Below are 22744 nucleotides of genomic sequence, written 5' to 3' on the forward strand. Positions count from 1 at the left end.
CTCTCTCTCTCTCTCTCTCTCTCTCTCTCTAAATACATACATACAAACAACACTCTCTATCCATATCTCTCTCGCTCATATGCAAATACTAAGTTCCTCCTTACACTTCTATATCTCTATTTATATTTGACCTTTGCCTCTCTATCTCTACCGCTCTCTTTTTATACCTCTTTACATTGTTTATCCACCATCTATTGTCTTCCCAATTTTCTCCCCAATCTTATTTCATGCTCTATATCACCCTCTCACGCCTTTATCTCTTTATATCCATATTACTCTTAACTCCACATTTCCATGTTTCTCCTTTTGTTCTCTCCACATCTCTTGCTTGCCTAATTTCTAACTGGCTTATTAATTGACCTCACATATTACACAAATGTGTGCCCAAAAATATAGAACAGATCTCTTCTAGTGCAATATCCTCCCTATTCCATATTTGTAGTTTTGGTGAGAGTAACTCCTCACCCTAGTCTATTTTTGGAGATATCATTTTAGATATCTTACTTTGTACTTTATTGTACATGATTTGTTTCTATTGTGTGCAGATATAAATATATAGTTCTTGGTCATTGAATGTTGTTGTATACTCTATGTTAATGATTCAATCATGTATTTGCAATAAAATTATTTACAGAGTTGTCTATAATTGGATTATTCATTAGAAGAAACATTATCACATAACACGTTTAGAAGTGTGGGACCTACTTTTCTATATGAGTGAAACTTTACTATCTAGAGCCAAAGGGTGTTGAGTGTTTTTGATTGAGGGTTGAAGGTACTTTTCCCTTGGGTATTTCCCTTGGGTATTTGTCCTCAAGTGTTTTCCTTGATCACTTTCCTCAGCTGCTTTGCCCTTGGGTAGTTCCCTTGAGAAATTTTCTCATGGTTATTTTTCCTGGGTTCTTTTTCCTTTGGTATTTCCCTTGGGTACTTTTCCCTTGACTACTATGTCGTAAGAAAACATCGATACATCATAATGGTACATGATGTGCGATGAAAATTCAAGTACCATGTAGTTTGGTACAACATAACATATACATATACACATACACATATTATTCCATTCCCCCTCCCTCCTCTCTCTCTCTCTCTCTCTCTCTCAATCCATATCACTCTTGACTCCATCTTTCTCCATTTCTCACTCTCCCATTCTCATTATATCTCTTACTTTCATATTCTGCTCACTTGCCTACCAATTGACCTCATGTATTGCACAAATGTGTACAAAAAAATAGGACAAATTTCTTCCTAAATGAACTTCCACATCTCTTTGACATGTCCATTACACATCAACATGGCATTATCAGCAAAAATGATCTTAAAATAATGAGCTTATCTTAAATGCCCACACAATAATTGCTAATGAGTAATTAAAATATCATAATGTACCTAGGGGAAAGGAGTCAGTTGCCACCCACGTTTGTTATACTGCCACATCTACGACTACCTTCCCCCTAATTACCGCTCATGGAAGAGCCCACAAAATGATCACACATATACTAGCGTAAAAGTACAAAGTTGTGTCACCTTTCAAGTTGACTTATCAGAATGACTAAATTTGAGTATTTCTATCTAAAAATCAATTTTATTCAAACATATAATCTAGAAAAATTCATTCTAGCTAAGTTATATATGGGTTCACAGTTTTTCAATAGGAAATATTTATTAAATGCATGTTTTATACTAGTTTGTATCCAATTACTATAAAAAAAAAAAAATTCAGAAAACTAATTGCAATAACTCTTACTATTTTTTAAGATATTTTTTAATAATATATAAACATCATTTTATAGAGCTCAAAGTCAAGAATATTATCATATAGAATTTATATGTTTTAATTAGATATAGTATATCGTAATTAAAAAAATTCTACAAGTACATATTTTTACACTCAAGAGGATGTCAATTTTGAGGGAAAAAATATTAAATCATATCAAAAAAATTTAAAAATCACATGACGTTCTAGAGGAGAGAGTCTTCTTCAAGAATGTGTGATTTTTTTTTTTGGTTAGAATAGATTTGTTTTGAAAAATGTGGTGGGACATGAAAACTATTGATTTTAGGTGAGTTGCAATTTAAATTGTTATAAAAGATAAAATATATGTCTAAAGCTTATTTTTATTTTTGACTGTTCTATTTATATATGTTATCTATAACATAATCTAAGATTAAAGGGAAATAAGTTCATTTACATATAGTTTTGTGGTGGGAACTAGACCCCTAATTTTCAACATTTTTTAGCAAGTAAGTCTTTAGAAATTAGGAAAATATATCAATTCTTATTCCAAATAATTACTAAAAATTATAAGCTTAAACTTCATCCATTTATACACATTTCATTAGTTTACTTCATTATAAAATTCTAAATAATACTACTAGTCTTATGTCATTGAAGATAAACAATTATACTTTTGTTAGTCTTTTGCCTTGTAAAAGGGTGACATGGGTTTTTGCTTTTACCCGCTAATATTTGATTATTTTTTAGTTTCCTTAGTTGTTGATTGGTCCATTTGTGAAAATAGTGCTCTATTTTGGGTGAGTAACTATTGGGGGGGTCTTAATGGCAAGTTTCCAATGAATGTGTTAAAATGACACTTTTAGACCACCTCTTTCTCTATGAATTCTACAGAGAGCTCCATAAATGTAGTAAAGCCAAATGATTTGTTTTAAGCTCTTCACTCACCTACAAAGGTTCACTAAAAAACATCAACAAATTTTGACATATAGATTAAAAACTACAAGCACATGAAGTTAGCCCAAAGGTTGTTCCCCTAGTAGATCTATAAATCTAAATATTAATTACACTATAGGCATTTCTTATATGGACTGCTCGAGTTGATTTCCTTGGTCAAGATTGTACGTTCCTCCTTAGATATGGATGACCATTGAGTGCATCCTTTTCATTCAATTTCATAAAATACTACAAGAATGGAAAATATCAAGCTTGCACTTTTTTCTCCTTAACTTCCTTCCTGCAAGGTCAATGTGACTTCCAAGCTCTAGTTCGATGTTGTTAACAAACTATTTCTCCAAGCAGATTGCTTGCAATATTTTCAAGCAACAATTCCTATGAGTAGCAGATGAATCAATGCTGCTCTGCAATTGCATTTTTTGAATGGGTGGACCAATGATTCTTCTTGAGTACCAAACAAGGAGATCGAAGTAATTCAAAATATGACCTTATTCATATGGTTTGAACCCACAAAGGGGTCGACAACAAGATTTATAATTGTGTTTTGCATCATGAAGGTGAGATAGGAGAACTCATGGTAGTCGCAGGAGATGCATTAAAAACCAACATTACTACATTAGGTCCCCTAATTTTGCCCTTTTCTGAGGAGCTTCTTTTTCTAGGTACATTGATTACAAGGAAGGTTTTTTAGATGAAGAAGGTTAAGCTTTATATACCTGACTTCAAGCTTGCATTAGATCATTTCTATATTTAGGACAGTGGGTGGGCTATTTAAGGACAACTCTACATTGGTGGTGAAATACTTAGAGTAGTTCTTTGTAGTATGAGTTTGCTTATACTGATGCCAAGTGAAGGGTGAGGCAAGGGGATCAGCTATGGAAGATTGCTTTTTGGTAAGGTTTAAGTGTAACAATGCAGTCTAGAAGGCTTTCATAAAGGACCCTGCTAAGTCAATGAAGAATTCCTAGTTTGACTATTTTGCTCATTTGGTTCACTGGGTAAGAAGCTCTAAAACTCTCCTTTCCAGGTATGAGAATTTTGAGATCATTTTCTCCCATGAAAATTGTACGCTCTTCATCAATAATAGAAGGAAGAAATATATGTTACTTTCGACTTCCTTCCTTTGCAACTTGGTCATAATACATTAAAATGCAAAATAGTCATATAACATTAGTAAAACATTATTAAATTTGAGACCATATTTATTAAATTATATTTTACATTTTAAAATTTTAAGTTTAAGAATTAGTTTGTAGCTTTTGTGATATAAAATTTGTTAACTTCTATTTGATTATATGCAGGTGTATGATGATTAGAATGAGTTTTTTCTTTTGGTTGGTTTAAAAAAATATTTAGTAGTAATTTTATTTAGAAAATTTAAAGAAATATAAATCGTTATGTATATAGTTGATTTTTTTATTAGATGTAGTTAGGTTAGTTATTTTAGTAAATTTGTCTCATAATTTTTTTTTAATGGTTAGTTTTAATATTTCTTTTTTGATAAATTTGATGGGTTCTTTTTTGTATATAATTATTTCTTCTAGAAATAATAAATCGAGTTGTAATAAATCTCTAAATTTCCTATTTACTTTAGTTTATTTCTTATTGTGAACAAGTACATTATAATTTATTTATAAAGATATTTAAAAAATATTTAAATATAAATAAATTATTATACTTTAGTTTTCTATAAAGCTTTTTCTGGGTTTTGGGTTTTAAAATTTTAGTTTCTACCTTGATAAAGAGGAGATGTTTAATTTCACAATGGTAAATAAACTATCAATAATTGGATACTTTGGTGAGCTTCAGAGTCAAAGACACTGACAAAAGGAAAGAGAAGAGAGTCATTAATGGTATGAATGACAACGAGAGTTGTATATTAGAGTCCAAGACGAAATAAATGATAAGTGGAGTTTTTAGTGGTGTGTTCGAGCAATTGGGATTTTTTTGTTTCAATGTTTACACAATTATGTGGCAATGGGTTCGAGCAGGTGAGGAAAGATAAATATAGATAGACAGGGATATATAAAGGAAGGGATACAAATATATAAAGATACCTATTGATAGTGAGATATAGAGTTAGGTATCTAAGGAGACTTTGATGGGGTAGAACTAGATAAAGAGACAAACAAATAGAGAGAAGATAGAGACATACAAATAAAGATGATGATAACAAGTGATATAGAGATGGAGGTAGAGATATATAGGAGATAGAGGGAGAGGGGGAGAGAGAGAGGAACATAGAAGTATAGAGATATATGAGAAGAAAAAGACAAACATACATAAGAAGAGAAAGAGAAAGTGATATAAATATAAAGAGTTAGGTATGGGATATAAAAGAGGAGAGAGAGATAAAGAGAGAGAGAGGAGGTGGGTAGAGATATGAATTATACTAAGAATGAATATGGGACATATAAAGTTAATAAGATATATATATATATATATATATATATATATATATATATATATATATATATATATATATATATATATATATATATATATATATATATATATATATATATATATATATATATATATATATATATATATATATAGAGAGAGAGAGAGAGAGAGAGAGAGAGAGAGAGAGAGAGAGAGAGATAAGGAGATAGAGACAAAGCAGGTGGATAGAAATGATACATATGTAGGAAGAGGGGGTGACAAGAGGTAAGGAGATAGAGACAAGGGAGGGAGATAGAAAGGGATGCATTGAGAAGAATAGATATAAATGGCGAGATAGATTGATAGAGAGATAACAAGGATAAATGAAGGGAGATTATAAAATGGAGAGGCAAAGATATATAGAGGGAAAGAGGATAGATGATGAGATAAAAATGAAGAGAGAGGAAAGGAGGGAGATGGGTAGAAAAAGAAGGATATGGAGAGAGGGGGGGTGGGGAATAGATAGGGAGCTATAAGGACAAGAAAGAGGGCAAGGTGCAAGGTGGGGGGGGGTGCGAGAGAGTGAGGGAGAGAGAGAGTGGGGGAGAGAGAGAGAGGGAGGTAGATAGAAATAGAGATAAAGATAGAGTGATGAGATGGGAGAAACATAGATAGATCGATAGAGAGATGAGATACAGAGAGGATGAGAGAGCGAGACACATAAAGGGAGAAACACTTAATTGACTTTCCATATTTATACGACGTACCCATTACATACTAAGGTGTGACTACTAGTTAAAATGGAGGAAAGAAAGAAAGCAAAGTGTGGCAAGAGACAATTGACACCAATTGAAGAACATGGATGCAAAGTGTATAGTTCCTGCTGATAGAAGAAAATAATATGAATTTTATGCAATAGTAAAATGTATAAAGTCTCTAAAATGATTGAAAATAATATGATTTTTATGCAATAGTAACTCTAAAATAATTTGTTGCATTTTGTGTATACAAAATTAAAAGCCCTACAAAATAACAATCAGTAACGATAGAAGAAAATAATATGAATTTTATGCAATATTAAAATGTATAAAGTCTCTAAAATAATTTGAAAATAATATGAATTTTATGGAATAGTAACTCTAAAATAATTTGCTGTATTTTGTGTATAAAAAATCAAAAGCCCTAGAAAAGAACAATCAATAAATATATTTTTATGAATTATTTCAAATATAATGTAGATGAAAGCATTAGATAGTTAAAAAAAGTAATTGAATAATAAATTGTTTTGATTGGACAAACAAATAAAAGTAAAAGTTGCAAAACAACCACTCAAATTGTGTGGAATTATAGCTCAAAAAGTAATTAAACAATAAAGCACTAAAAATAACAAGAGCTCTTTGTGAGCATGAGTCCCTGCCTTTGACATTATAATACAGATTGTACCCGAATTACTCTTTAAAAATTTGAAAAAAGATTAAAAGATTCATTTTTAAAATAATTTTTTGATAAATAATTTTCACCATTATATTTACATGTATATTTAAAATCAATAAAAATTACAATAATTGTAATTTATTAAAGTGCTATTTTAAAAAGAAATAAAAATTAAAGTAATTATAATATGCTAAATTTTTATAAAAACAATTACTAACGTAAAACATAAGTCAAATACTACTCTTTTCATTTACTCTCATAAAAAAATGGTTATATCAGTATTAACTCAAAATTTATAATTGAATGGTGAATGGTTATATGAATATTAACTCAAAATTTATAATTGAATGGTGATACCAATATCACAATTTGACTAACAAGATTTATTTAATTTTTTAAATGATAAATAATAAATAAAACTATCGCATTCATTTTTAATTTTAATTAGTACAGGTACCATAATAAAGTCGTTGGTATTAGCTAGCTAGTTTTTAGTCATGTTTATTAAAAAACAAAGGAAGCATGTATTATTAGAAGATGCCTGACATAAAGCATGCTGGAACATTAATTAGCGGATCAATGAGAAATATAAAATATCAGGTGTCATAGCATAAGAATGTAAAATATCTTTACCTGCATATGCATCATCCTTAAAATCCTACTACTCTCCAACTTGGAAAATTTGTTTAGACGTTAATATTTTGGGTTGCTTCAACAAGCCGTCGATAAAGTGAATCGTAGTTATGAATTTGACACATATGATGTAAATATGTTTATTTGGCCACCTCCTAGTCTTTTTCTTGATATTTACGCATTTCGGCTCAGGATGGTGATGGCTTCCATATAGTATCTAATTTCCTCTATACCAATTAAATGATAATAAATGAACATTTAAGTTTCCAGATAAAGATGTAATTAATGATGTCTTTTCATATTTTTCTTATTTTTTGAGTGGGAAAAATAGTTTAAACCCCAAGAAAATTCTAAGAGACCAATTGGAAAAAAGAAATTAATCAATAGAAATTAATTTAAAAATAAAATTTGTCAAAACTTTAGAACTTCAATTTTGCTAGATTGCACAAATTAATAAAGAAATAGGCAAGGGGGGGTAAACAAAAACATTAGTACCCTGCCTTTTATAGGCAAGGACTAATAATAATCGATTTTCTTTTGGGAGAAAGAAAGAAAAAGAAAACTCTAGAAGGGTCCGGCAAAGCAACAACTAAAAATAACAAGGGGCGCAAGCACCAAAGTTCCTGCTTGACAGTTGGCATGAGGAGCTTGAAACAAGTTTTTGTTCTTGATCCTTATTGTAGATTATAATTTAGTAATAAAAAAATATTAGAATTAAAATTGAATGATCTTTTTATATAATATAAATCTTAATAAGAAATAAATAAATTTTAATAATTAATTTGTTGAGGGGCTAAAATGGTTAATAAATTAGTACCGGTTCTTCAACTAAGTGGTTGAAAAATAATAAATAAATAAATTAATAAGATTTTTCACAACTTATTGCAAGTGTAAATCAAGTTTCTGGAACTTGATTAGAAGATAAGTGTAAAAAAAAAATGCACACAATTAAATTTCAAAAATCTAATTTGTACAAATAATAAGTAGTGAAGGAATATTTTATGTTAACTAAGAGAGGAAAAACAGTGTATTGCAGGTGAACGAGTTACCTATAACATAAATACTTAGGTAAACGAGTTATCTATGATAAATACTCTGAAAAAACTTAAGAAGCAGAAGTAAAGCAGGATGAAATCCATAGTATTTCATTAAGGTCAAAAAGATAATGTCATTCTCAATTTTCTAGTAAATAATATGAAAACATTAGGTCCTATACATTGTTTTGGCCTTATTAAAACCATTACTTTTCTTAATCGCTTATTGAACTATAATTTGTTTAGAGAATTAAGCCTTTTAACACGTTATATTATTTTCTATTGCATATCAAAATTGGATATTAAAATGGTCCAGAGGTCACAGTAGTACAATGATGAATGTTAGCTTGTAACAAATGATTCCTTTTCCCGATTTCAATTAAATATTTGACAAAAAGAATTTGCATGAAAGCTACAGTGATAGTAGACTGAGCAATCGCTCTCCCCTTCGGATCACATTTTGCTGTAGATTTTTTATTTAACAACTCCGATTTGAAACTCATCATTTTCAAATTCTAATAAACAAATAATTCTACACAATAAATCATGTGTTGCCTAGGTAGGAACTATGATTTCATCAAATCTTAAAGAAATTACAATACAAAAGACCAGATACTTCAGATTCTGAGCAAGAATCCTACAATCAAAAGTACAAAGAATGTGATCTAAGAAGCTACTATAAGAATCAAGCAACAAACGAATAGTAAAGAAATGATACCTTGACTGTAACAATTTGTGGTAGTATTAACCTCATTCTTGCAGACACAAACAAATGAATTATAAGGACTGGTACCACTGCTCTTCTCACATTTGGCACAAGCAGAGGGGAAATTATTTGTATTGAGGTTATAATTGCACTTAAGCCTAATTCCATATTCAAAATTGTAAATAATGTTATAAGATTTGCACCCTATCTTGACAAGGTTAATCTCATAAGCATATATGAGATTACAAACATGTAAACGAGACAGGAAGTAATAGGGTAAAACTGAGGGATGTTGAGGCTCTAGATGCCAGGTCAAGTGTAAAGATTCACCTGCAAATGTAAGCACTGTCGGTGTCACAGACAAAGTTTTGAGGGTTATAGAGTGAGGAAGAGGTGTTGCAATTGAAGAGCACAAATACATCATTTTAAAGCTTAAATGGAGCCATCCAATCCAAGCCAAAGCTGTCATTCTGTTGTATTTCCATGCAGCTCAACATTTGTGGATCGGTGACATAAATCACAATATTTGTATAATCTATGGAGACGATCAGGTATGAGCCAGAGTGAGAAGTAAACATGAGTTTGATTTACGCAACTCACTAAACTTTGGTACCTGGGATCTCGCCAAAATTTCATCGAGTCAAAACTAAACGGCAATGAAAATAGTGTAAAGAAAGGAAAAACACGATACAATGGCCAAGACATGTTCCCCTCTTGATTTTTGAAATGTCTAAAACCTAGAATATTCTTCCGTACCCAAAATTGGTACAACTTTTAAAGCTTGAAACTAAATAATTCTCCCATCAAAGATATAATTAAAGAAGCTGATATTCCTCTTAAAGAGAAAGCCTAAACATTCTAGCCCTTAACTTCAAGCAGTTACAGCTTAAAAGGCTCAAACATAACTAAATATATGGCATTACGTCACTTTAGAAACTACTCATACAATGCAGCTTATCTTGCATGCCAAATCCCCAATGTTTCCCGAGGAAAAGAAAATGTGTTACAACAGAGCATCCTCTAAACATTTTCTTATTTAGTAGGAAAAAAACATATACTCAACACTCTTTACATAAGGAAAAAAGAGGGATATATTTCACATCACAAAATTGTTTCTTAGAAAGAAAAATTTGTAAATTCTCTTTACAAAAGTCTCAAAAAAAATTTGCAACACAAAATTATCTAGGAAATCAATTAATTGCCGCCTAAAGGCATAAATTTCATTGAACAAAATTTTGACAAAAAAAATCTCAGAAAAACTGACAAAAGGATATGAGGAAAATAGTTACTTGCCCAAGCGTCTTTCTTCTGCAGATCCTAAGGAGGTTTCATTAGCTAGGTCATCTTAACGTACCTGTGTGTGAAAATTAGAGTACCCAAAATCCTGTGGAATGTGGCAATGGAAGAAAATGTATAGCTGTGGAAAAAATTTAAGTCGAGAAAGCCATAGTCATCCATTGAGGTTAAAGATCTTTCGAAAAATGAAACAAATGAAATATAAAAGTAGATAGCATTCACCGCCTCAACAAAGAAAAATCTCTTTACAGACACCCCAAGAATGAATGATTAAAAAAGTCCAGATGATTAATGTGTTGAATGCCGACTTTAGTGGGAAAAAGGGCCTGCAAAAAAAATGCATTCGAAGTTATATCATTAAGATTTTTTTCAACTTACACAAGGAGAGCAAAGGCTTTTACAGCGAAAATCTGAATCAGTATCGATAGCCATAGAATTTTGATGTCAAATGGACAAATATACATGAAAAATATACAGAACAATGGACTATGAAACACGATAAAAGAATGAAGTCTTCAATAATAAATAAATAAAAGAATGAAAGAGAAATCCATTGAGATCTTGACATATTTATTTTCATTTATTGTACGCCTTGAACATGCAAGCTGCACGTTGAAGCTGCAGTTAATGACCTGTCATGTTTCATTTTAATATTCGTTTAACACTAACTAACCTCTAAAACGTGTCAATTTATTTTCGTTGAATTAAATTTTTTAAATAGGTTTTTTTTCATTGCCTTTTTTAGTGGCAAACAATACAATTGCAGATAAATACTATTATTTTAATTATTTTAATAAAATTTTAATAAGTTATAATGTTAAAACTTTACTCTATACAAATAGATAGGAAAATGCTTAAATTTTATTGGCCAATTGAAAATATACAGTCGACTAAACGAAAGCGTTAGTATCCAGCCGTAGGCAGGAACTAATAGTTTTGGTACAAAGAAAGAAAAAGAAAACCCTAGAAGGGTCCGGGAAAGCAACAGGTCGGAATAATTTTGCTGTAACAACATTCTCTCCGGTTACTTGCACAGGTTTGGCTTCAAGTCTGCAGCAATGACATTGGTAAGTTGCAGCAGTCTCTTGTCCTTTTCTTTTTTCCTCTATTTATCTTTTTTCTTTCAATTTTAAAGAACCTACCTTTTGTTTCCTTCGCATCTGGACATGATTTTATTGGATCTCTGTAATCTGTTGTTTGGGTTTTTATACATGGAACTTTTGGGCACTGTTTTGCTGTTCGTATATACAAGATTCAAGATGCTGGCTTCTCTCTTTTTGTCTTGAAATGTGTTCCCAGTGCTTTGAATGCTTCTAATTTAGCTTTCTTTATTATCTCATTTTGCTTTGGTATACCATTTGTAGCCATGACGCCCTGTAATCGACGCCCGATCAGCGAAGACTATCGGGCCTTAACTGTAGGATGTTTTTGTTACGGTGTCATGCATTAAAGTCTATGAGTTTATTATTTAGTTTGATCAGATTTAAGGTTTTTTGTGCGCGAAAGAGACGAAGAGACGCCGATCAATTAAACTTACCCATTGACAATAAAAAATCGAGCCTTCATTGGGTACATTATAACAACAAAATCGAAATGAGTTTGATTTAATTTATACATTTTTCATAATAGAAGAATAGAGCCTTGAAGATCTCGTCGATTGCTGTAGAGATTTTTGTATTGAAGACCGGGTTTCACAAACCATTGGTCAACTTTCCCATATCTAACTATATATAACTAGTTTTAAGTACTCAGAAAGGCAACCCAGAAAAGATCCTAACGGCAGATGCATGTAATTTATTTCAGCTTTTTGAAGTATATATACTCAGGAAATAACACAACAAACTGTTTTTTTCACTGACCTCTTATAGCTACGCATAATCCGTGTTGCCGCTTTGTTCTGCTGAAGCTCTGCGGATGTTCTCACTGTTGCCTGCACAGCTGAATATTTCAAAATAACCTCGATGCCACCTTATACTTCAAATTGGGTTTCTAAATTCATTAGGGCTGGTTTCAAAAAGCCTGTGACCTGAACCTGGTCTGATCCCTTTTTCTACTATCTAGGGCCTGTCGAAGAAATGAAACTCCAGAGGCTTTAGATTCTTAGAGTGAATGAACTACAACTTGAAAGGATTGCTGTTTAAGAGTTGGAAATGTTTTAACTTAAAAAATTTAAGATGACAATTGCAGCTATTCTCCATATTGAAAATCGCTAAATTTCTTATTGTTGATGGTATTGTTTCATATTCAAAGTGATTTTTTAGCAATGTGCATTACTATGCCCAAGTTAAATTATTTAAATTTTTCATTGTGTATTTTAAGTTTTGAGATTAATTTGCCCAACTTTCTAGTGTATTACAATTGGCGGATAAAGGTAGGCATTTAAAAAAAAAATTGACCCAGCATATGATTTTAAAGTAACCTTCTCAGAATGTCTTTATTTGGCTTGGGCTTTTTCTGTGCGTTTAGACGAATAAAAGTTGTTTGGTTCATTATCAAAAGCGTGTCATTTTGGGAACTTGAGAAAAATTGATGAATTATCTATTTGGGAAATTCCACTAGCTGGTTACTGTTGCATGAGAGTTCTACTCAACCACATAGTTACACTGCCCTGCAGGAAGGGGGGACAGCGGGACAAGGGGACAAGTTTCCAAGACAGGGGGACAGAGGGGCCTTGATTTGGGGATGGTGGCGGGAAAGGGGGGGCAGGGGCAGAATGGGTGTATATTACTATACATATGGTACTTAAAATTTTAGTTATGAAAAGATGTAACACAATTATACAATATAAGATATAAAGATGTAAAAAAATTAAAACATTGAACATTGCATTGAAGTTATGAAAAGATGTACTACAATTGTACAATATAAGATATAAAGATGTAAAAAACTTAAACATTGAACATTGCATTGAAGTTTTGAACTGGAACATCATGATTCATGATTAAATGACAAACAATGAACATTTAACATCAGCAAATGAAAGTGTCAAATTATATAATTTTAAATTTATATCAGTGAACAAAGGAGGAGGAAGGAATTGGCCCCACATCTCATAATAACAAAAATAGAACAAAAAAAAAAGTTAAAATTATTTATTTATAATGCCCCCCACCTCGTTGTCGTGGGAGATGTCTAGGAGCCCCCTGTGCATCCCCCCGCACCCACAGGGGGCACAGAGCCGTCTTGCCGTCTCTGGCAGAGGTGGCGCAGCACAAGATGCCGAGATGCTGTCCCCCCGTCTTGGGCGCGGTCTGGTTTTTGTGGGGGATGCGTCCCTGTGTTACACTGCTCAACCATGTCAAATGAACAGACTGTTACTTTCAGCAAAATAGTGCAAACAGCAATGCGCAAAGCTATTGCCGATCAAAAGGCTACCTAAAAGTAAAACTATTAGCTTTGCTTTCACTCAATATTTAGAAGGAGGGTTACACCAAAGTTAATTATCTCACATGGTGGAGACAAAAAATGCAATGGTTTCTAACTGGTTAAAGTTACAGCTTGAGGATTTCCTGTGCCCTTACCACTTTAGTGGGGTGTTACTGTGCATTAAAATTGTGCAAAAGGCCACAAGTTACATGATAAAAGTCATATCCAGCCAATTTAAGTGCAGATGCAGCCAATAAATTTGACGACATCGTTGATATAATAAAATTTTGAACTTTACTAGTGCTGATTTCTTTTGTTATGTGGTTTTGATCTTCTATTGATTGGTTTTTTGAACTCTTGAATCAATTGCTGTATGCTTTGGTCTTGTGTTTTCAACTTGGTAATGTTCTCTCTCCTTTCCTGCTTTCAATCTGTGCATTTTCTTTCTCCTCTTTCCTCTAGCCCATGCATGTCTTTGCTTTTGCTTCCTGTCTATGCACGTTCTTTTTGTTTCTAATCTTTGTGCGGTCTTGTCTCTTGCCTTAAAAATCCACACATACTCTATCCTCACTTGTTTTCAGTCAGCCCTGGTTCTCTCTCTTCTTTTGCCCCATCTTTTATGGAAAGACTGAACTTTGAAATTTGGCAGTGTTCTGAGATATGAAGCTTTTTACAAGGTTTGCGCAGGTTTCCCAGCTGATCTTTCTAGTAGTCATCCCTTCTTATTAGAATTATTTAATTTCTCTTCATCTTAAGATTCTATCAAACCCCATGTCTTTTATGATCTTGGAACTTGATTGTTTGTATCTTAGTTCCCCGAGGGTCTCAGATCCACTTGTTATGTTTGCTGAGGATCGTAATATGTACATTTGTTGGCCAACGGATATGCTGTAATGTTGAGGTTCTGTTTGATTAATTTAATATGACAGAAATTGTGCAATTAATGAATTATTTGTAAGCCTCATGTACAAGGGGTTTTTCTTGTTAATTGTAAGATATATTTTCTTGGTTATTTTGTAGGGATGCCTTACTTATTATTTGAGGAATAGGGTGTATGCATGCAACTTTTTATGTTATCGGTTTAACTGTTTGGGTAGGGTACACGGTTTGCGTTTGTCGTTTTGTGGTGGTTTTGCCATTAAGGTCTCTCTCTAGATATATATGTAAATACACTATAAATAAAATAAATAAATGTGAGTACAAATAGTATGACATGACAAGTTAGGATGGTTAATATCTGTTCAAGCTAGTATGCTGAAAAGACAAATTGTTAATGATAAATCTATGTAATACAGAGTGAAAATAAAAAAATCATAATGCTTCACTTTGTTGGGAGTGTTGAAAGGGTCATTTGATTCGTTAGAACCATTAATAATAGCAGTAGCTATGTGATTCCAACTATCTGGAGTTACGGCTAAAGCTATAAGACGTACAGTGACTTGCAAATTCTCAAGACAGTGTCACTACAAATTTTCAAATTTGAATTTACATCAAAAGATAAGATATTAAAACTGAAAATAAATAGCTATCAATTTTTATATTTCCATGATGGTGCGACTCAATTATATAAACAATTTACTCAATTAAAATGACAAGAAAGAGTTTTAATGGTACGTACATAGATGCAATAAAATTTAATCTCAAAAGTGACAAGGATGCTTGGCACACCTTAAACTTCCCCAAAAAAACACTTTTGAGTTGATGAACTCGCCACTGTCCCCCTTAATGTGCTCATTATGTTTGATCAAAACAAGACTAGACTAAATATCATTTCATATGCCTTACCAAGTTTCAACTGTTGTATGTTGCTAGTCTATAGTTACTAGGACCCTTTGTAATAGGAATATCAATATGGTCTACATTCTTGTTCCTGTTATTTGATTGAAATTCATGTGATATAGTCATATTTTAGCAGTCAGTTATTTATCCAAATCTGAGTGGCACCATTCCCTTGTACCCATACACCCATATTATTATGCAACTGTGTGTGCTGCTTATCAGCAAACCAAGAAGACAGGGTGATCATTTTGTTTCATTGTTTGTTGGGAGTGCTCTTCAATTTGCTGAAAATATTTATAAATGATCTTGCTTATTTGTTTCTATAATGACCTTTCCATTCTCAATCGCGTTCACAAGTTTCATCGAAACATGAGTGATTTGTATGATGAAATTTAATCAGGAGTAAGTAAAACTAAGCATGTTACACGCATGAGCCCACAAACTTTTTGAGATTAATCTCTCTCACTTTTGGGCTTACTTTGTTCAATTACCTCCATACAGTCCAAAGGTTGTTGATGATTATGCTCCACAGTTGTGCTTGTAAGATAATCATGTCAAAATGATTGTGTACAAGGTAAATATAATCTCAATAATATGATTGGAAATTTTCAAAGTTATCGTATCAACAGCTTGGTATAACCTGGTATGGTTATGCTGGGAGAGTATGTCATAGTTTGATATTAATGTGTCTATTTTTGTTTTTGTTTGATATTAATGCGTCTATTAATGATATTGTTCTAAATATAGTCTCAATAATATGATTGGAAATTTTCAAAGTTAAAAATCGTATCAACAGCTTGGTATAACCTGGTATGGTTATGCTGGGAGAGTATGTCATAGTTTGATATTAATGTGTCTATTTTTGTTTTTGTTTGATATTAATGCGTCTATTAATGATATTGTTCTAATGGAGTTGCAGAAGTAAAAAGAAAACATGTTTTGTTATCTTCTTGGATTTACTGTGGTGTTTCCTTCTAATATCATGTCACTTGTTTGTTATTATAAGTTGAGATATTATTTTTCGGCTGGAAATGTAAATTATAATATTGCTGTTGGACTCTCACATCGCATTTATTATTTATTTGTTGTACTAGTTTTCTAGTACAATTACATGGCACCTTTTTGTATGCACCTGATTAGCTTCCGATCCAAGAAACTGCATCCTTGGCTACTGATATCTTTCAGTGTAGTTCTTCTTTAACAAGTTAACAACTGGATATTCTTTTCAAACCACTTTTTCATTAATCATGTCTGGGCAGACTCTATATTCAGTGGAAGGCCATAAAAGTCCAGCAAAGGCATTCATTGCTGCAGAATATGTCAATGTAAAAATTAACCGAATTCCTGACTTTCAAATGGGTGTAACAAACAAAACGCCAGAATTTCTTGAGATGAATCCTATTGGCAAGGTACAACACATTAAGACCTAATCTCTGGTTACTTGTAAAGTTAATTTGAATGTCTTTTTATTGCTTTTTAAAAAAAAATCTTCTTTTCACATTTGTCATGATAACCATGATATTGGATTTGGTCTTACAGGTTCCAGTGTTGGTGACACCCGATGGGCCAATTTTTGAGAGTAATGCCATTGCACGTTATGGTGAGAATGATTCTCATTCATCTAATGGCCTGTTGTATTCTACTAAGTCATATTTTATATAATGAATGTGGCTGAGTCTTTTAATATTTTTTCAGTTGCACGACTGAAGGGGAATAACACTCTCTTTGGGTCTTCCCTAATTGATTATGTAAGTACTCTTTATTTTATTTTAAAAAACCAGAATGCTTATTCTCATGCTAAACACTCTTTCCTATAGTTCACAACTTGTATGATTATAAGAACTCAGTATTTAATGCACTTGGTTACTTCAGGCCCATATTGAGCAGTGGATTGATTTTTCTTCCTTGGAGATTGACATTAATATCTTGCGATGGTATTATCCTCGAATTGGATTTGGAGTTTATCATCCTCTGGTTAGTTTTGCTCTCGAAGCATAATTACTAAGCCTATCCAGGTCTTTCTTTTTGTAGAGCTGCTGGATTTGGCAGTTTGGTTAGGATTTTTGAGTTCCTATAGAATATTTCAAAAAATAAAAATAAAAATCGAATGTTATAAATTATTAGATCTTTTTGAACACTAGTAGCTATGCTTTAATTTGTAAAATAAACCATATAAGTTTCTCTAGGCATTTAGAGTTGTCCTTCAAATTTTGATTTTGTGTGGTTACAGGCAGAAGAAGCTACAATTGCTGGTCTCAAACGAGGTCTAGGTGCTTTGAACACTCATCTTTCTGCTAACACCTTCCTTGTTGGTCATTGCATAACCTTGGCAGAAATTATTATGGTTTGCAACTTGTATCTGGGTTTTACTTGTTGTCTAACCAAAGATTTTACAAAAGAATTTCCTCATGTTGAAAGGTACTTTTGGACCATGGTCAATCAGCCAAATTTCAGGAGGATTTTGGGCGAGGTTAAGCAGGTAGATGCTGTTCCTCCAGTTGTGCAAGCTCAGAAAAAGGCCGTTCAAGCTAAAGAGCAAAAGCCAAAGCCTAAGGAAGAGCCCAAAAAAGAACCTGCAAAGCCCAAGGTTGAAGACTGTGAGGAGGAGGCACCTAAGCCAAAACCCAAAAACCTCCTCGATCTTTTGCCACCCAGTAAAATGATTCTTGATGAGTGGAAGAGACTTTATTCAAACACGAAAACCAACTTTCGTGAGATTGCTATTAAAGGTTGGTTATTAGTTATGCATCTTATTTGGTTAATATATGTCAAATGTGATGCCATTTATGGATATGCATACATGATTAAACAAATTGCATTTGTTTGTGTCTTATTAGTTTTTATGCAATATTAATTTTTTCACCCGTTCTATTCCCTTAATTTTCTTATTTAGTTGATTTAGGTCTAGAGAGTGGGTGTTTGTTGAATAATGCTTGCTATTTCATCTCACTTGTTAATACCAACTCTGCAGGTTTCTGGGATATGTATGATCCAGAAGGATACTCCCTGTGGTTTTGTGAATACAAATACAATGATGAGAATACTGTTTCATTTGTTACATTGAACAAAGTTACAGGATTCTTGCAACGCATGGATCTTGCACGCAAGTATGCATTCGGTAAGATGCTTATCATTGGCCAAGATTCCCCATATAAGGTGAAGGGACTGTGGCTCTTCCGTGGCCAGGAGATTCCAAAATTTGTTATGGATGAGTGCTATGATATGGAGTTGTACAACTGGACCAAAGTGGATATTAATGACGAAGCTCAGAAAGAACGCGTTAATGCTATGATCGAAGATCAAGAGCCCTTTGAAGGCGAGCCTCTGTTAGATGCCAAATGTTTCAAGTGATCTATTCTCTTGAATACCAGTTATGATCTTGCTTTACTGTATATACCACTTTTGTGTCTACTTCAGCTACTTGCCAAATGTTTCAAGTGATCTATTCTCTTGAATACCAGTTATGATCTTGCTTTACTGTATATACCACTTTTGTGTCTACTTCAGCTACTTGCCAAATGTTTCAAGTGATCTATTCTCTTGAATACCAGTTATGATCTTGCTTTACTGTATATACCACTTTTGTGTCTACTTCACCTACTTGCTTAAATATTGAGAACTTTCAGAGGCTATTTCTTAGTGAAATTTGCCTTTCTGAGAAGCGAGGTATATGTCTAGTACATTATATTATTTGTGTGGAGTATCAGACATGTTCTCTCTATGGGATTTAATGTTTTTTTCACCCCTACATCAGCTGCTATTTAAATAGTGAAATTATTTAAAAAGGGAGTTATTGGAATTGTTGCCCTTTCTATAAGTAATGGGTTACATTTCTTGTGCAATAAGTGACTGATTGAGTTATCTTAGTTACTTTGCTGTTGTCTCAAAAAAGTTTGTTTATATTTCAAATCATTAGGATGTTAAAGTTTAATATTGATGATAATTTTTATTAATAAAATGAGGATATTACTATTGTTAGTTGGATTCTGAGCGCAGAAGACTCTTTTATATATCCATTATTCATAGGTCTTGTGGTATGCTCCAGAGCTTAATGGGGCAAGATATTTTTGATTGTTGGATTTTGATGGTATTGGCTTGTCTTTCTTGTATTAATTAATCCAGAATATTATTTTAATCTTTTGATATGCCTAATTAAGCAAGAGAAAACTCTCGTTGAATCTGGTAAACATAAATCTACCCGTGATTTTTATGACTGCATGCACACTTCTTTCATTAGAAAAGATGTGATTCTTGCACTGAATTGTGAAAAAGTCAGAGTTTACTCTAATCATTTAAGGAATTGATGATAGCTAATCCTTACTAAATTGGAATCTGAAGAAAATCTCGGCAAGACAATCTTTTTTGGGGCTAGCTTTGAGCTGGTCCTCAATAAATAAAATAGAATAAATATAAATATATTTGTAGTCTCTGGAAAATTGAAATTCAGACCACTGTCCATAAGTTTTTGTTATTGATGTATTTCGACAGTTTTGTTGAAATATCTGTTTGGATGTGGTTGTTTTTGACAAGCTTGTTGAAGCTGCTATTGATTTTGATGTACTGTTCCATGTTCATGTATTATTAGTGCGTTACACTGTTGCAGGCTCCCTTACTTCTTGTCCACATGGAATTTACTAGTCGATATGTTTGATGGACTTGTGTCTTTTATAAATGCTTTTGTGGCACACGTTGGTGAGAAAGCAGTTCTTACATATAGTAAGTGCATAATAGATATTCGTTTTTCGCTACTAGCATAATAAAATCAGCCATATGTCATATGAGTCTGTAAAAATCACAATCATATATTTACATAATATAAATAGATTAGAAGAATGTAAGCATCCAAATTAGTGTGCTCTTCTACCTCTTAAGATCACATGATCACTACTAACAGATAACAGGTAAAGAAGAAGAGTCATAATTATTTGAATTTCAAGGTAGAGGAAACATCTTGACAATTGACATTAGCGTATCATTGGCATTAGATTCCGTAGGGAGACTAGAATAATCATAGTTATTTGACACGCTGAAAGATTATTACTATTTGAACAAAATAAGTGTTTTTCTCTGTAGTGGAAATTGAAGATATAATAGACTCTGATTCTACTTAGCAGCACTTTCCTCATTTTGTTAAGAGAGAGAAAAGCAACAGTGCATTTAAAAAAAAAAATCCTTTTTCAAAGATTTCTATGCAAACCAGTTCTGTATTAGATAAAGAACTACTGAGGCCAAAAACAATTAAACGCAGCCAGCCACCCTTTAAAAATCCGTGTTTGAAAAGTCAAGTGTTTGAGGTTTTGCCTTGCAAATTAGCGATTTTGAAATTTCAAGTTTGTGTTTTCAATATATTTTTCCCTTTTTTTTCAATCTTGATCCATTACTTCAGGCGCTTCCTATGTTGGTGGAGGAGGAACGCCAAGAGATCCCTGTGGTTGTAGTTGATTCCAATTTCCCCCCAGTGGCTCGTTCCTAGGGGTGTACCATATTTTCTCTCCTCCCAATCTGTCCCTACAAGCATGAGATCAAAATCTGAGAGGTCAAAAATGTTTGACATCTCTCCCTCCATTTCTGAAATCCATTTTTGTTGCTCATCTTCGGAGATATCAACCTAGACGGGCTCCCTAGGGATAGAAGACTGTGTTTGAGTTGAGCTTCTTCTCCTCTCTTCTTCAGCCATAGTAGCTGAGTGAGTCCTTTTATTTAAAAGTCCAAACTCAGTTTGTTCCCCTTCCTCCCCGTCTTCCATCTTAGAGATGGTTTCTGGCATATGTGGTGGGTAGTACTCTTCTTTAATCTCCTCTTCACACCTACCATTGTTGTCTTTGTCAAGCTCATTTGGGGACTAATAGGGAGGATTCTTCTGCTAAGGCTCGATGCTATGGAAGAACTTCCTTGTTTGGGTGCACTTGTTCAAGCTCTTGTTGAGCTTCTTCTTCCTCAACAACCGGTTCTGCTTGAGCCTTGGTCTCTTGTTCTCTTACCCTTGGGGATCCTTTTCTCTTCTTACCCTTACCTTTTCCTCTCGCACCATCTTTGGCCTCATTGGTGATTTGGCAAGTAGGTTGGTATAGTGGCCTTCATTCCTTTTCCTCTATTAGGTCAAGTTGTAGCTTGAAGAGGTAGGGCTTGGGGAATTTGATCCATCTAGAAAGGTTTCCTGATCCATTACCTTGTCAATTCCACCACATGTGGACCATGGTAATTAATATCATTGTTCTCCTCGTGCCGAGTATCTACATTCATAATGGGTATTTCATAGATCTTGTCTCTCTTATACAAAAGATCCAAGATCTTAGGGGCATCCTTGTCCCAAGCCTTGAGGAGAATCTCCAAGTTCAACACTTTTTTTGTGAGACGTAGACTCATCCCACAATAGTCCCTAATGAGGACATCATCGTCATCTATTGTGTTCATCTAGTGGTCTTTTGGGGCTTCTTTAGGTACAAATTTCTTCCTGACCAAATGTTGCACCATCTCGATGTTGTCAAAATATGGGTGAGGTCCTTGATAATCTTGGAGACGATATTGGTCCATTTTGAATCGAATGTAGCAATATCTTGCTTTTGCTTTACCTTGAAGGCTCCAATGGTGATTGGCCATACCTACATCTTCTTGTGTTGTTTCCTCACTCTGTCATATGTAGAAGCAAGTTGTGGAGCTATCTCCAATAATATCATCTTATCTGATGGATATCGTAGGAGTTTCTTTGGGCACAAGAGAGTAAGCACCAACTTGTGTTATATGTGCTGCAACTTCGATTGACATCCTCTTTGCATAATCCCCTTCAATGAACTTAATGATGGAAAATATGAAACCATCATTGACCACCCTATCCATAATTCGCAGTGGGAGCTTCTTCTTTACCACCTGTGGTAAACGACATAAGGCCAAGCATTTGCATCTTGCATGCTTCCCTTTTTATGGGTAATATGAAGTTCTTGCTACCAACATATATAGGATATATGAATTCATGTAGAAGTGGGGCTCGTTCTTTACCAAAATCAGCTGCTCATCCAAGTTATCACTCAGGATTGTAGCCCAGTGAATAGGCATCTTTTCTATCCCGATGGTTTCTATAAATTGTACCATCCATGTTTTCAAGTAGTTGCGGGAAGGCCCTTGGATCTACTCAAGAGAACTACCAAGTAGCTGATATCATCAATCATATGTCCACATGTCATATCAACCTTGCCAACTCTTCTCCTCAAGGGTGTCCTGTCAATTAGGTACTAAGATCGTACCAACTCTTTAGCCTCTATTTCATTCTCCCTATACCATCTGTCTACACCCTTAGAAGTGATCTAAAGGTATTGATCTTCCCATGGAAGGTGGAAGACCTTTTCAACGTTTCATGGTCTCAGATCCAAAACTCTCTCTCTAGTTAGACTCTTGACAACCTTCTCCTCATGTACATAGTGC

General features: G+C 33.3%; 1 protein-coding gene and 1 pseudogene across 3 annotated transcripts; one reads left to right on the forward strand and one right to left on the reverse strand.

Moving 5' to 3' along the window:
* Positions 1-8843: 8843 nt before the first annotated feature.
* LOC149568521 (uncharacterized) lies at positions 8844-9589 on the reverse strand (annotated as a pseudogene).
* A 1523-nt stretch (positions 9590-11112) lies between these two features.
* LOC149568522 (elongation factor 1-gamma-like) lies at positions 11113-19110 on the forward strand. 3 transcript variants are annotated; one of them, XM_089821421.1, is made up of 8 exons: positions 11113-11247; positions 16585-16734; positions 16865-16925; positions 17021-17073; positions 17198-17299; positions 17556-17669; positions 17769-18054; positions 18297-19110. In XM_089821421.1, exons 1-8 carry the CDS (start codon positions 11239-11241, stop codon positions 18674-18676), a joined length of 1155 nt encoding a protein of 384 aa, XP_089677547.1. In that variant the 5' UTR covers positions 11113-11238; the 3' UTR covers positions 18677-19110. The 3 variants fall into 3 exon arrangements, with proteins under 3 accessions (XP_089677547.1, XP_089677546.1, XP_089677545.1); XM_089821420.1 differs by having other exon boundaries at positions 17556-18054; XM_089821419.1 differs by lacking the exon at positions 11113-11247 and having other exon boundaries at positions 16558-16734; positions 17556-18054.
* The last annotated feature ends 3634 nt before the right edge of the window (positions 19111-22744 follow it).

Source organism: Cupressus sempervirens, chromosome 3 (assembly GCF_028749045.1).
Source record: "Cupressus sempervirens isolate cs-2001-9-10 chromosome 3, ASM2874904v1, whole genome shotgun sequence".
Taxonomy (NCBI): domain Eukaryota; kingdom Viridiplantae; phylum Streptophyta; class Pinopsida; order Cupressales; family Cupressaceae; genus Cupressus; species Cupressus sempervirens.

What these genes read in the sequence shown, in the direction of transcription:
- LOC149568522 (XM_089821419.1), top strand. Translation starts at nt 16,573, where the DNA reads ATGTCTGGGCAGACTCTATATTCAGTGGAAGGCCATAAAAGTCCAGCA. An exon ending in TAATGCCATTGCACGTTATG is followed by an intron (nt 16,926 to 17,020) that starts GTGAGAATGATT and finishes ATATTTTTTCAG; the next exon opens with TTGCACGACTGAAGGGGAAT. An exon ending in GGTCTTCCCTAATTGATTAT is followed by an intron (nt 17,074 to 17,197) that starts GTAAGTACTCTT and finishes TGGTTACTTCAG; the next exon opens with GCCCATATTGAGCAGTGGAT.